Source organism: Hibiscus syriacus, unplaced genomic scaffold, assembly GCF_006381635.1.
Source record: "Hibiscus syriacus cultivar Baekdansim isolate YM2019G1 unplaced genomic scaffold, ASM638163v2 tig00110865_pilon, whole genome shotgun sequence".
Lineage (NCBI taxonomy): Eukaryota > Viridiplantae > Streptophyta > Magnoliopsida > Malvales > Malvaceae > Hibiscus > Hibiscus syriacus.
Window position 1 is genome coordinate 446,714 of NW_024062894.1, and position 15,108 is coordinate 461,821.

The following is a 15,108-nucleotide window of genomic DNA, read 5'->3' on the forward strand; positions in this document are numbered from 1 at the left end:
GTGTGGATAGCTAAGGTAGTGGACGTAGACTTTGATTGAGAAAGTCGAACCACTCTAAATCGCTGTGCAAATCTTTTCAATTTTCTACAAAAGCTTCCACCGAATTTTTAATTGCTAATTCACCCCCCTCTTGGCTAATTCCGTCGATCGATTAACTCAACAATTGGCATCAGAGCCTAACTCATTTGAAGGTTTAATCACCTCTTGAGTCGATTCGGGAAGAGTTATATCGATTATCAAAGTCATCAATGGCCTCCGCTTCAAACTTCGACTCCGGTCTCGATTCGATGCCCGTCAATAAGCCTCATTTCTTCAATGGAGCTAACTATGCCTATTGGAAGAATAGAATGATGTACTTCATTCAAGCAAGTGACATGGGAGCATGGAATGCTGTAGAAGAAGGATACATCAAACCTCTCACTCATCCAAGGTTGTGGAGTGAAGGAGAGACAAGAATGTTCCAGCTCAACTCCAAAGCCATCCATATCATTTTTTGTGCTCTTGGACCAGATGAATACGGAAGAGTTTCATCGTGTACAACCGCCAAAGAAATATAGAACAAACTTCAAGTCACTCATGAAGGTACCGATGAGGTAAAGAAATCTAAAATTAGTATTCTAACGCATAGCTATGAAAATTTCAGGATGAAACCAAATGAAGATATCAAAGCTATGACGGATAGATTTTCAACGATTGTCAATGGTCTCAAATCATATGGAGAGATCATTTCAAATGAAAAGCTTGTGAGGAAGTTAGTCTACTCCCTCCCAAAATCGTGGCAATCAAAGAAGACGGCAATCATCGAGTCTAAGGACTTAACGTCCTTAACTCTTGAAGAGCTAATTGGGTCACTCCTCACTCATGAAATGATGCTCGAAGATGAGGTGGACCTCGACAAAATTGACGAGACACCAAAGGAGAAGGAGAAGAAGAAAAACATTGGAGTTGTTCTTAAATCCACAAAAGATGAGAGAGATTCAAATAACGATGACGATGACGAGGAAATGACATTGTTTGCCAAACGGTTCAGAAAAATGATGAGACTTATCGAGGAAGAAATTCAAACGAAATGAAGGCCTAAAAAATGAACCGAAAGATAAGGACCCAATCATTGCTACGAATGCAAAAGCCAGGGCATGTAAATATGATTGCCCACAATTGAAGAAAAAGGGTCAATCAAAGAATAAGCACAAGGCTCATGTGGCTACATGGAGCGATGAAGAAAGTTCGATGAAGAGGAACAAGAAGTAGCTAACTTGTGCTGATGGCATTTGGGAAGATTCTAAGGTAACCTCTAACTCATCCGATTTTGATGATTTATCCTATGAGAGTTATTAGAGGAATATAATGGGTTGGCTTCGGATTATGAGAAATTATTTTTAAAATATAAAAACGATGTTTCAAAATTGAAAATGAAAACAAACTCATATCCAAAACCAACAACGATCTTGAAAGTAAAATCAAAGATTGCAAATCAAACTAGAAGAGTTTGAAAAGAAAAATTTAGATTTGCAAAATTTACTTTCAAAGATCAATGATGATCATCAAAAGAAAATTGATGATCTTAAACTTCTTTGATAAAGTTGGAACAAAACATTTTGAAAAAGGTGGAAATTCAAAATCCAACTTTGTTAGAAAAAGTTTTAGAAACTACAATCATAGAGGTCCCAAAGAACCTCTAATGGAAAAAATCGTTAGAAGTATGTGGGTTCCTAAGAACTCATTACTACTAAAGATAAAAATATCCTACACAAATGGATACCTAAGGGGACTAGGATTTTGGAAACTAATAAATATGGACCCAAAAGAATTTGGGTACCAAAAATCAAAAATTAATCTATGTTTGTAGGGAAAGGAGCATTGCTACAAGGCACGAGAAAAAAATTCAAATTCATGGTACCTTGATAGTGGATGCTCAAGACATATGACCGGAGACAAAAGCCGGTTCATTGAGCTTAACGCCAAAAATGGAGGAGAAGTGACTTTTGGAGACAATTCAAAAGGTCACATTGAAGGTATTGGTACAATAGGTAATACCTCTTCCATACAAATTAAGAATGTTTTATATGTGAATGGATTAAAGCATAATCTATTGAGTATTAGTCAATTATGCGATAAAGGATTCAATGTCTTTTTTGAAATTAATGGTTGTAAAGTCATTGACATTGTATCTAATCGGATTATGCTTGTTGGTCATAGAATAGGGAACATTTACATGGTGCATTTAGATTATTTTGATATGACTAATTTATGCCTAGTTGCTAAAGATGAACATGATAGTTGGTTATGGCATAGGAGACTACGACATGCTAGTATGAGTGTTTTGCAACGGCTAATTCAATGTGATTTAGTTCGAGGGTTGCCTAAGCTTAAATTTGATAATGATAAAATCTGTGATGCTTGTACTAAAGGAAAACAAAAGCGTGTTTCTTTTAAATCCATTAATGACGTATCAACTAGTATAGTATTACAATTGATCCATGTAGATCTTTTTGGGCCAACTAGGACTACTAGCTTGGGTGGAAAACAATATGCATTTGTCTTGGTAGATGACTATTCTAGATATACTTGGGTTCTATTTTAAGTACTAAAGATGAAGCATTAAACAGTTCATCACATTTCAAAAATAATCCAAAATGAAAAGGGTTACTCTATAACTAGTGTTAAGAGTGATCATGGCACTGAATTTGAAAATCTTGGATTTATTGAATTTTGTAATTCTAATGGTATTAGTCATAATTTTTCAGCACCTAGAACCCTTAACAAAATGGAGTTGTTGAGAGGAAAAACTGAACTTTAGAAGAAATGGCTAGAACCATGCTTTGTGAAATAATTGCCAAAATATTTTTGGGTGGAAGCCACAAATACTGCTTGTTATGTTGTTAATCGAGTAATGATTAGGCCAATTTTAAAGAAAACATATGGAATTTTCAAAATAAAAAGCTAACATTAGCTATTTCCATCCTTTTGGATGTAAATGTTTGTTTTAAACAACGGTAAAGAAAACCTTGGCAAATTTGATGCTAAAAGTGATGAAGGAATTTTTTTGGGTTCTCCTTAAATTCTAAAGCTTATCGAGTATTATAAAAGAATTTAGTTTGTAGAAGAGTCTATACATGTTGTTTTCGATGATAATCCCCTTCCAAGGAAGGATCTTTGTGAATTATGATGTAGGTGTTATAAATACAAATGATGTTAGACATGAGTTGGAGAACCATCATCAAAGGAAGAAACAAAAATGAGGAAACTCATGATCCTCTTGAGAATCCAACCATTGAAGAAGGGAAAGATATCTTATCCAAGAGAGTACAACTATGTCAAGGATGGTGAAATTAAGGTGATCCATCAAAGGGGTAACAAACTCGATCTTCTCTTAGAAATATTTGTAATTAGTTGCATTTATCTCATGCATAGAGCCTAAGAATTAAAGAAGCATGAATGAGAACATTGGATTATGGCTATGCAAGAAGAGTTAAATCAAATTGAGAGAAGTAAAGGTATGTACAGTTGAAAGGCCTAGTAATAAATCTACTGTAGGTACTAGATGGGTATTAGGAATAAGATTGATGAGAGTGGTAAATAGTGAGAAACAAGGCTAGACTTGTTGCTCAAGGGTATGCTCAAGAAGAGGGCATAGGTTTTCATGAATTTAAATTATATCAAATGGATGTTAAAAGTGCATTTTTAAATGGTTTTATAAAAGAAGAAGTGTATGTGGAACAACCTCCAGGTTTTAAAGATTCAAAATTTCCAGATCATGTTCTTAAATTGACAAAAGCTCTTTATGGTTTAAAACAAGCTCCTAGAGCTTGGTATGAAAGATTGTCAAATTTTTTAATTGAAAAAGGTTTTTCAAAAGGAAAGGTTGACACTACATTGTTTTTTAAAGCATAAAGGTAAAGATTTATTAGTAGTTCAAATTTATGTTGATGATATATATTGGTTCTACTAATGATGTTCTTTGCCAAGAATTTTCTAAGCTAATGCAAGTGAGTTTGAGATGAGCATGATGGGGGCTCTCATTTTTCTTGGGACTTCCAAATCAAGCAAACAAAAGATGGCATCTTCATTAATCAAGCTAAGTACTCAAAGATATGCTCAAGAAGTTTGGATTAGAAAATGGGAAACCTCATGACACTCCAATGAGCTCTTCAACAAAGCTTGACTTAGATGAAGGAGGTAAATGTGTAGATGTTAAATTATATAGGTCAATGATTGGCTCTTTGCTTTATCTAACTGTAAGTAGACCGGACATTATGTTTAGTGTTTGCTTATGTGCTAGATTTCAATCATGTCCTAAGGAATCACATTTACTAACTGGTAAGAGAATCTTTAGATACCTTAAGGACACTCCTAGTTTAGGACTTTGATATCCTAGAGACTCTAGCTTTAGCTTGAATGCTTTTTCTGATGCGGATTATGGAGGATGTAAAATAGATAGGAAAAGCACCTCCCGTACTTGCCAATTCCTTGGAAATATGCTGATTTCTTGGTTTTTAAAGAAACAAAACTGTGTTGCATTATCTACCACTGAAGCGGAATATATTTCAGCCGATAGTTGTTGTGCACAAGTTTTATGGATGAAACAACAACTTTTTGATTATGGAATTGAAGTAGGTACTATTCCTATCAAGTGTGACAATACTAGTGCTATTTGTCTCACTAAAAATCCCATCCAACACTCTAGAACTAAACACATTGAAATTAGACATCACTTCATTAGAGACCATGTCACTAAGGAAGATGTAATTCTAGAATTTGTTGATACTTTGCATCAATTAGCGGATATTTTTACAAAACCCTTAGATAAGGAAAGGTTTTGGACACTTAGGAGAGAATTAGGTTTAACTGACCTATCTTCACTTAGTGTTTAAAATAATTAAGCACTTTTAATAAATACTGAAAAATGCTCATAATAGTAATTTTTGATTGCATTCATTGCTATTAGTTAGGGGGAGTTTATGATTCTTGATGAAAAATTAACTTTATGTTCAAATATTGATTAAAGATTAATTTAATTGTTTGAACATAATTATTTTTCAATATATGAGTTGCCTATACCACTAGAGAAGATTAATTTAGCATTTTATGTGCTTAAAAGTCGGATTTTAGCATTTTGGTGCAGAGGGAATCGATCCCCCCATGAGGGAACCGATTCCCCCTTTGAAGGGGAACCGATTCCCCCCACAGGGGAATCGATACCCCCTTGGGGTTCTGTTAAAATCGGGCAAGAACACCCCAAAACCCTAAAACCCCAAAATCTATTCCACCGTTTCTCACCCTCAAACACTCAAATCTCCATTCTTGCCTCAAATCATTGATTTTAATCGGAAAACACTTCAAATATCATCTCCTAAACTTGCAATCATCATTAAATCGTGCAAACAAATTTAAATCCCCTCAATCTTCATCTTTCAAGGTAAATTTTTCTAAACTCTCTATTTCATTGATTTTGAACATAGGATTAGTTTTAATTAGTTCTAGGTTGAAATAGTGATCGGGCATTGATTGTTTAGTGATTAAAAACTAGATGTTACAACTAATTTCATCAAAAACACAAAATTTTTCCAAAAGTTTTAAATTTTCGAAATTAAAAAAAAAAATTGTTGTTTTTCAAATCATTGTGTTTTGATTAAATTGTTGTTATGAAAACTATACATATATTGTTTCTCAAAACCATATTTTTCAAAAGTTTTTCAAAAACTTTGCCCATTAGGATTGATTTAGAGAACCTTGAAATATTGAGGACTCAATTGAGTTTTGGGATTAATTAAATTGCATACATTTGTTTTTAAAATTGCAGGTTATCCAATCTATTCCGATTTCCTTCACCATGTCTAATCCTAAACGTGCTAGGTCTTCATCTAGTCGTTCACACCGACAACCAAATCCACCTCCAAATCCTCCACCTATTCCAATTTCTAATCCTAATCCTATTGATCCTAATTTGACTATCCAAAATTCGTGTTTCAATCATCCTGGTCCTAGAAATCATCGTTTTTGGTATTATCAATATTTCGACTCTTACAAAATCTGGGAAGAACGTATTCCTTCTCGTCAAGCTATGTTAGCTATCAATTTTAAATATCTTCCTCTTTTACAAGAGTGGAAATTTGATAAACTCTTTGACCTTGAACCCATTGTTTACCATCAACTTGTTCATATTTTCTATTCTAATGCCGTTTGTGTTAAAGACCAAACTGAAACCGAAACCATAGGAATTCATTCCTACCTTCTAGGACAATTCTTATATATTGACTCGACTTACATAGCCAATACATTCGGATTAGATAATGAAGGAATTTCAAATGAAAAACAGGTTTTAGGATCTCGTTATAAAAGAAGGGATAGTGCAAGTGTCCTAGACCTTCATGAACGTTTTCTTCATCTAATGATTTCTTGGTGGTTTCGACCATCTGGAGGTCGTTATTATACTCTTAGAGCCTTAGATCTTTGGTGGTTACATTGTTTCGAAAACAATATTAAAATCAACCTTCCTCAGATTATTTTTGCTGAAATTGTTGAAACCATAAATCTTGTTCCTAATAAAAAACTTTGTTCATCTCTTGTTTACGGTTGTATTTTGAGTAATCTGTTTTCCAAAGCTGGGCTTAGAGTCGGTCTAGATGCCGTTTTTCCTCTTAAGAAACAAATTAACCTTTTTTTCTTAACGAGAGCGGGATGGATTAAGGATAAGGAAACCAGGGAATGGGTTCGATCTTCTGCAACTACTCCGGGAGCTAGTTCTTCACAAGCTCTACCCGAAGATGACGAAGATCTCGAGCTTGAGCAATTAATGTGAGACATCGATGAAGCTGAAGATAAACCTGAGCAGGCCGAGGAGCAGCCCGAAGAGCAAGCACAACAATCGACTCAAATGCCTCCATATTTTCAATCTTTTATGGAGACATTTGATTACCGATATGCGATGGATTCGCGCTTTAATTCTATTGATCCCATTTATCCACAATGGGAGCTCAATAATTAGAAATTCTTCGGGAAATGCGTGCAAATAATGAAGCAACCAACGCACTATTAATGACCTCACTAACGAAATGGCCGCTAGCGAGCTCGTTTTTTCCTCCTCCTGATCCGGATATGTGATTAAATGTTTTACTTTGTTTTCCAAACTTATTGTTTAACATTTTGAATATTTGGAATGTCTGAATTTATGGATGGTGTGAACTTATATATTTGGTTGTGATTTATTTATTATTGCTCATTTACATCATTATTAACAATATGACCAATTTTACCATATCACATTGTTTATGAATATTGATTATGGAACTAATGGCTAACGGTTCTCTTGATTGTGATCTTAGCAGCTTATGCATACATATACCTAATCAATTGACTACATATTTTTCACGTTTATTTGAATCTTTTTGATTTAACAAAAAGGGGAGAAGTGTGTTTTAAGTGTGTTTTTAAAAGATAAATGGGAGAAGTGTTAAAGTAAGGGGGAGTAATTTCAAAACTTGATTTCAAAATCTTAAAATTACTAAAATGATTTTCTAAGTATATTCGATATAATTATTCTAAGTATATTCGATATAATTATTCGAATATCAAAACATTACTCAAAATATTTCAAAAATCATTTTTAATCCTTACTTAAGTATAAAATTAAGTTTTAATCTTAAAACAATTTCAAAATAATCTTTCAAAGTATTTCGAACCATTCAAAGCCAAAAATTCCAGATTGCTCGAGGGAACCGATTCCCCCCAAGGGGGTACCGATTCCCCCTGAATGGTTTGGCTCCGAGATTTCCAGAATACTCGGAGGGAACCGATTCTCCCATAGGGGGTACCGATTCCCCCCTGTTCAACGATCGAAATATTTGAATTTTACACTTAGGGAACCGATTCCCTATGAGGGGGAACCGATTCCCCCCACGCTCCAAACTATTTTATTAATTGTTTTCACACTAAAACGGCTATATGATCTTCACTAATCATCCCCAACGTTCAGAAGTGATTCAAGGTGTATTTAAACAAGTTCTGAAGCCCTTGATCAATTATAAATCATAGAGAAACAAGAGAGAAAGCATCAAACATCAAGTTTGTGCAAATCAAGCCAATTTTCCTTTCAATATTCATTTTGCTTTCACGAACACCATTTGTGCTCATTTGTAATTATCTTTGAGTGTTCTTTTCTTGTTTTAGAATTGTGCAAACATCTTACCTTGTGAGGTTTTCCTTGTAAGTTTGCAAATTTGTAATCTTCTCTTTGGGAAAATAGTGTTCTCAAGAATTGGGGTATATTCTTGAGGGTGTTGTAAGGTTATCTCTTGGCCAAAGAAAGAAAAATTAGTGAATTTGTTGGAAAATCCTTAGTGTGGATAGCTAAGGTAGTGGACGTAGACTTTGATTGAGAAAGTCGAACCACTCTAAATCGCTGTGCAAATCTTTTCAATTTTCTGCAAAAGCTTCCACCGAATTTTTAATTGCCAATTCACCTCCTCTTGGCTAATTCCGTCGATCGATTAACTCAACATGGACGAAATCTGCTCACATTAGTGAAGACATCAAATCAGAGGAGATACTGAAAGGTGAACCAAATCCCAAGTGCAAAGATCAAATCAAAACAGAGAGAAAAGCAAAGAACAAAAATCAAAAAGAAAAGAAGCAAATAGAAAATAAACAAAGAAAAAGGGACAAGAAGCACATGCAAAGATTCCCTAAAGTCAAATGGTGCATCAAGCATCAAACTATGAGATTGATCAAGCACAATTATTCCAGAATCACTTCACTCGAAGATCATAGAGCATTAAGAGAAAGACATATGAGTAGATTCAAGTTGAGCAAGACAAAATCAAAGACATCAAAATGAATTGATCCTTGGTTCAATTAGCCTGAAACACATGTTTGGGCCTCTTATCCTTTTCTTTCATAACCATGAACCATGGCCTACATTACGTGCCTTAAAAGTCCATTCTAATCATACATGGATTTCTAAAAAGAAGATACTATCTTCATATTTCATCCCGCACATCAGGATTAATCTTTACTTGCAAAAGGTTTTCTAAAATCTTTAATGTATGATAGAGAAAAATAACAAGGGGGTTCAAGATGTAAATTCTGAATAACGTCTTGAAACCAAAGGAGGATTCGAGTTGAAAACCTGAAAAGGCGGATCAAATATAAAAATTGTGCATCTGTTGCATAAGAGGTAATCGCACAACTCCCTTAATAAGGAATCACATAACCCGAGTGTGACCATGAGAGCCGGGAGTCGGAGAACACTTCCAGTAGAGGAGCATACAAGCTACCCCATCAAATTAGTGAGCACCAAAGAAACAAGAAGGCCAAATCATTGGCCAAAAATAACCTGAGACTTTTTTATCATTTCCTTAACCATACTCCAAAGATAGTTTTGATTTTGACACTTGTCAAATAGCTATAATTTATTGAAGGATTAACAATGTAATTAATTCTTTAATATCTAATGAACTCTAGTTTTATGATTTGTATTAGTTGTAAATCCTAGAAAGGTGTAACATTTTCAAAATCTTTGATTAAACATTTTTCAAAACTCTTCTAATTGATATTTTCAGATCTTGAAAATAAAAGAAGAAGAAAAACACTTTTCAAACAAGACAATCTCTCTAGCGTGGATCTTGGAATTTGACATGTAGCTCTCAGACACAAAGTTCATGCTTAGAATCAGTGCTGAAGCAATAGATGAGGAACAATGAGGGAAACTTTGAAGATTCAACATCAAATGTTGAGGCATCTTTGGAGATTCAACATCGAATATTGGGGTATCTTTGGGGATTTAACACCCTGATGCGAACTATCAGATCTTCTGAAGGCATTTCATCCACTAGCAGGAACAAGCAGACTATCAGTATACTTTGATGTTGTTTGTCTCGAAACAAAATGTTATCTCTCTTAAGAAAATTTTCTTTTAAAACAAATTTTGTCTAATTTGAGACATAAAGAATTTTTGAGTTTGTTTCTTTGGAATTTTTTTTTTGTCTCTTTTGAGACAACTTCTTTTGAAGCATCATCTCTGAATCGGTTTCTTTTGAAACCAAAATTCCCTGACTAAAACTCATTGCATATAAGCAGTGTCACCCTAGATAACCATCCATCATCATCACGTAGGAACCGTGTTATCACCCTTAGATGGCCAAGATTCATCATAGTATGAGCAGTGTCATTCCCGACCAGATTTCCTCATTACGTAGGAACTGTGTTAACCTTGGATAACCAAGATTCATCATAGTATGATCAGTGTTATCACCCTTAGATGTCCAAGATTCATCAAAGTATGAGCAGTGTCATCCCCGACCAGATTTCCTCATCACGTAGGAGCCATATCAACAGTGGATAACCAAGATTCATCATAGTATGAGCAGTGTTCTCACCTTTAGATGGCCAAGATTCATCGCATATGAGCAGTGTCATCCCCTGACCAAACCTCTTCGTCTCGTAGGAGCCGTGTAAACCCCAGATAACCAGCCGTCCTCATCACGTAGGAACCGTGTTATCACCCTTAGATGAGCAAAACTCATCCTATATGAGCAGTGTCATCCCCTGACCAGATCTCCTCATCACGTAAGAGTCGTCTCACCCTTAGACGGCCATACCTCTTCATCACGTACGAGGAGTGTCATCCCGCAAATCAAACACTATTAAGTTTCCAAAACCACAAAAAAAAATCAGACAAAAACTAGTTGTCTTTTTCGTCTTTGCCCTATTCTTATTAACATAAGAATGTGAAAAGAGGGGTAGCTGTAAACACCCGATTTTGTTCGGGTCGAAAAAATATTATTTTTTATTTTTATTATTATTACTTTATTTACATATTGTGTAGGCCTTCACCCGGAGCCAAATTACAACCTAAAGCCTAACTACATGCAAGACCCATATTACATCAGCTCAAATCAATGAAGACCACCAGCAGATACCAACCCAACAGCCTGACTTGTTTACAGGATCCGACCCGACCCAGAGAGGAACCGAACTGACCCACAAACAAAATTAGGTTTTAATCCTAAATTCTTTCCAGCGTCGCCAAAAAGCAGAATCCAAACATTCCACCGGTTCGTGTGAGGCACGCGTTCCTCCAACTGGCGTATAAGCCGCTACCGAGCCACTGACGAGCCATTGCCAAACCATCGAGCCACCACTGACAGTCCTCATCATCATCCACCTGTCAAACATCAACCAAATCCCACTCAAATATAAATCCTCTAAACCTACTTTTAAATCAAATAAAATCCTGGAAATTCAGTTTTCTTGCCTACCGAATAATTCAAGAAACCCTACAACCACCATATCTCATCATTCGATAACCCTACTACCACCATATCTCATCATTCGGCAATCGAAAGAAGCTATAAATGAAAGGGTGAAACATTAGGGAAAAAAGAGACAGAGAAAAACCACAACACCAAAGTGAACCATCAAAATATAAAAATGAGAACCCTTACCTCGATTAAACGAGAACTCTTACCTCAGTTTAAAGGAGGCTGGAAGTTTGAAGGCTACCGTCCCCTTTGTGTTTCGAAAGGTAAAATGTTGGATCTATTGTGCTAAGGTGAGTTTTAGGCTATAGGGAGGATAAATCCTTATGGATGGAGTTGAGAGGATTTCGTTGAGGATTTCAAGGTTGCTCTGATCACCGTGCACCGTCGTGGGACGTAACCGGCGGTGAAGCCTTTTTCCCTGACATGGGGAATGTTGGGAGAGTTTTGAGAGACTCTCTTTCTCTTTTCCCGTTTTCTGAAATGAATCAAATGAAAGAGTGAAAGGAGAAAAGCCGATCGTTGGGCTTATATACCCTAAATAAAACGACGTAGTTTCAACAGGGGGTTTCTTCGTATTTTTTGGTTAAGGGTAAATAACACTCTAGGTCCCTCGCTTTTGTAATTTATTTATTTTAGTCATTAAATGAAATGGGATATTATCACGTTTGATCCTTTTATTTTACATACGTTTTATTTTAGTCAATTTGTTGTTATAATATTATTTGTTTTAGTTTATTTACATGTTCGGTCCTCACCAAAGACTATTATTTCTTCTTTAGCCATAATATTTTATGCGTGTTTAATTTGGTCACTGTAATTTATATATCTTTAATTATTTCGATTTTGAGAATGTAATTTTGGATATTTGTATTTTTGTCCTAAATGTTTGGGTGTATTATATTTTCAGTATTTTATAATGTGTTGTTTTTACAGTATAGGCTGTATTATTCATTTTTAATTTTTATTTGATTCATTTTTTAAATCAATGAGGATGAAATATTCTTTAACGATGAAAAATAGTTGAAATAGCTTTCCCAACGGAGGATTGCAAATTTCAGGATTTTTTATCAAGTTAAAGAATTTTCTTTTAAATAATTAATTCGAAGCAAATTATTTCATTCTTAATAAATGGATCATATTTTAATTTCATTTTTGATTTCTAATTTCCACCATTTACGACAACATGTAAACGTCAAAGTACCAAGTTTGGGCGTTGTGGGGGTGTTAATCCTTTCCCACGCGTAATTGACTCCTGAATCCTTTCAAATCGAATCTTTGGTAAACGCAGACCAATTTTTTGTTTTAAAAATGATTTTTCTTAAAATTATTTTTAAAATATATTTTTAGGTATTTAATCTACCTAATCTAAAGGTTGATGTCGACTCTTTTCCATTTTCATCCAAATTAATTTCAAATCATCAATTTTTATAAATTAAAATCATAACTATTTTTAAAACAATAAATAATTATTTTAATTGAAAAATGGTTTTGACACCTTTAATATGAATTCTATTAAGCTAGGTTCAATGATGAGCCTGGTTCGGAGAAAAAATTACTGCCACAATATGACATCCAGCCACAGATGAGGTTTGTTTATAAGATTTGCCTCAAGCTTAATCTTTCTTTTCCTTTTCAAATTTCAATTAAAATCCCGTCTTTCAAAGTTTCCTTGTATTTTTATTGGAAGAAAAGTGGTATTCGGTCATTGGTGACTGTTTTTACTTATTATTTATTTCCAGGGAGTAACTCTGGATGAAAGGAAATTAGAAGAAGTCATTTTTAATGGTCTTTTTGAGCTGTTAGAAACATATTTTAACATTTTTATGCTGTTGATGTTCCCTCCTTTTATTTTTGTTTTATTCGTTTGGCATCTCCGTAAAAGGTTGCAAGGAGTTCCCACTAATAACCACGTTGAAGATTTTAATAATGCTGCGAAGATTTCATCAGATTATTACACCCTAGAGGAAATGCTTCGGTTTAAAAAGCCCAAAAAGAAGAAAGCTTTGCGGAAGAAAGAGAAGTTGGATATAGATGCCCTTGAAGCAGAAGCCATCTCTGCTGGGCTTGGTGCTGGAGATCTTGGGTCTAGAAATGACTCTAGAAGACGAGCAATTAAAGAGGAGGAGGCCAAATCTGAGGCTGAAAAGAGAAATAATGCTTACCAAGCAGCATATGCCAAAGCAGATGAGGCATCCAAGCTACTGACGCTTGAACAAACTCTTATAGTAAAACACGAGGAAGATGAAAATCAAATTTTCGCTGATGATGAAGAGGATCTTTATACATCGCTTGAAAAAGCAAGGAGGTTAGCTCTTAAAAAGCAAGAAGAAAAATCAGGTCCACAAGCTATTGCGCTTCTTGCTAGCAAAGCCACCAGCAATCAAACTACAGATATCAAAACACCTCCACTGGAGAGGCACAAGAAAACAAGGTTGTAATCACAGAGATGGAGGAGTTTGTTTGGGTCTTCAGCTTGATGAAGGTTTGCTGTCTTTCAAAATTTTGGTCACTATGATCTTATTCTAAACATAAGCACCCTTTTTGTATGTCTGTGTACTGCCAGATGCTGTATCATCTGCTAAAAATCTGGATTATGTATTTTATGCTCACAGTTTTCTGTGCTGGGGTGGTCTCATGGAAGTTTTAGGTTCTAGATTTTACACCACTCATGCATTTTTGTCTTAGTTTTTATCTTATTTTTTGAACCTCCATCTTTTCTCTTTTGGCTACACATGCTTAGACCAACCAACTTGATCCCTTCTTCAATAATAATAAAAAGAATTTTATCTTTATGCTCATAATTTCTTTCTGGTAATAACGTTTAATGTTGGTTTGGTGTTCAGAAGCTCATAAGCCTGATAGTGAAGATGTTTTCATGGATGAGGATGAAGTGCCGGGAGCTTCTGAACAAGATAGAAAAAATGCAGAAAAAGAGGTGGGTGGATGGTCGGAAGTAGCTGATACTAATGTTGATGAAAAGCCTGCAAGTGAGGATAAGGATGAGATCGTTCCAGATGAAACCATTCATGAAGTTGCAGTTGGCAAAGGATTATCAGGTGCACTGAAGCTACTTAAAGATCGAGGAACACTTAAAGAAACTATTGAATGGGGTGGCCGGAACATGGACAAGAAAAAGAGCAAACTTGTTGGCAATGTAGACGAAAACCGTCAAAATGATAGATTTAAAGATATTCGCATTGAAAGGACAGATGAATTTGGTCGAATTGTAAGGACTTCAATCTGATCTATATTTCTTTATTAAGTCTATGTCTTGGGAGTATAATCTATTATATTAATGACAAATAACAGAAAAAAAAAACTGTCAAGGATTAGAAATGCTTTAAGCTAATAGCATGCTGAAGTGTACTGTTTTTGGTATCAAAATTTTTGATCTAGAACAAGTCCAATATTGATATATTTAAAAATAATATGTCTTATCATCTATGCATTTGGGCTTACAAATTACGACCTTGTCTTCTCCAGATGACTCCGAAGGGAGCCTTCCGGATGCTTTCTCATAAATTTCATGGCAAGGGGCCAGGCAAAATTAAGCTAGAAAAACGGATGAAGCAATATCAGGAATAATTGAAGCTGAAGCAAATGAGAAATTCAGATACACCTTCACTTTCGGTAGAGAGGATGAGGGAAGCTCAAGCTAAGCTGAAAACACCCTACCTTGTCCTTAGTGGTCATGTCAAACCAGGGTATGTCTCACATTCGGGTTAATTTGTGATCGCTGCTTCTTGGGTTCAAATTAAATTTTAGTTCAAGAACTGAAACAAGTTCACATATCTTGTCTGCTACTCGGAATTAGGATGTAATCTCTAGTTTCTTCTTTCTTGCCCAT

General features: G+C 35.1%; 1 protein-coding gene across 2 annotated transcripts; it reads left to right on the top strand.

The window, feature by feature from the left end:
• Window positions 1-13,187: 13,187 nt before the first annotated feature.
• On the top strand, window positions 13,188-14,861 carry LOC120143969 (SART-1 family protein DOT2-like). 2 transcript variants are annotated; one of them, XM_039158155.1, is made up of 3 exons: window positions 13,505-13,743; window positions 14,105-14,487; window positions 14,745-14,861. In XM_039158155.1, exons 2-3 carry the CDS (start codon window positions 14,137-14,139, stop codon window positions 14,844-14,846), a joined length of 453 nt encoding a protein of 150 aa, XP_039014086.1. In that variant the 5' UTR covers window positions 13,505-13,743; window positions 14,105-14,136; the 3' UTR covers window positions 14,847-14,861. The 2 variants fall into 2 exon arrangements, with proteins under 2 accessions (XP_039014085.1, XP_039014086.1); XM_039158154.1 differs by lacking the exon at window positions 14,745-14,861 and having other exon boundaries at window positions 13,188-13,743; window positions 14,105-14,176.
• Window positions 14,862-15,108: the final 247 nt, after the last annotated feature.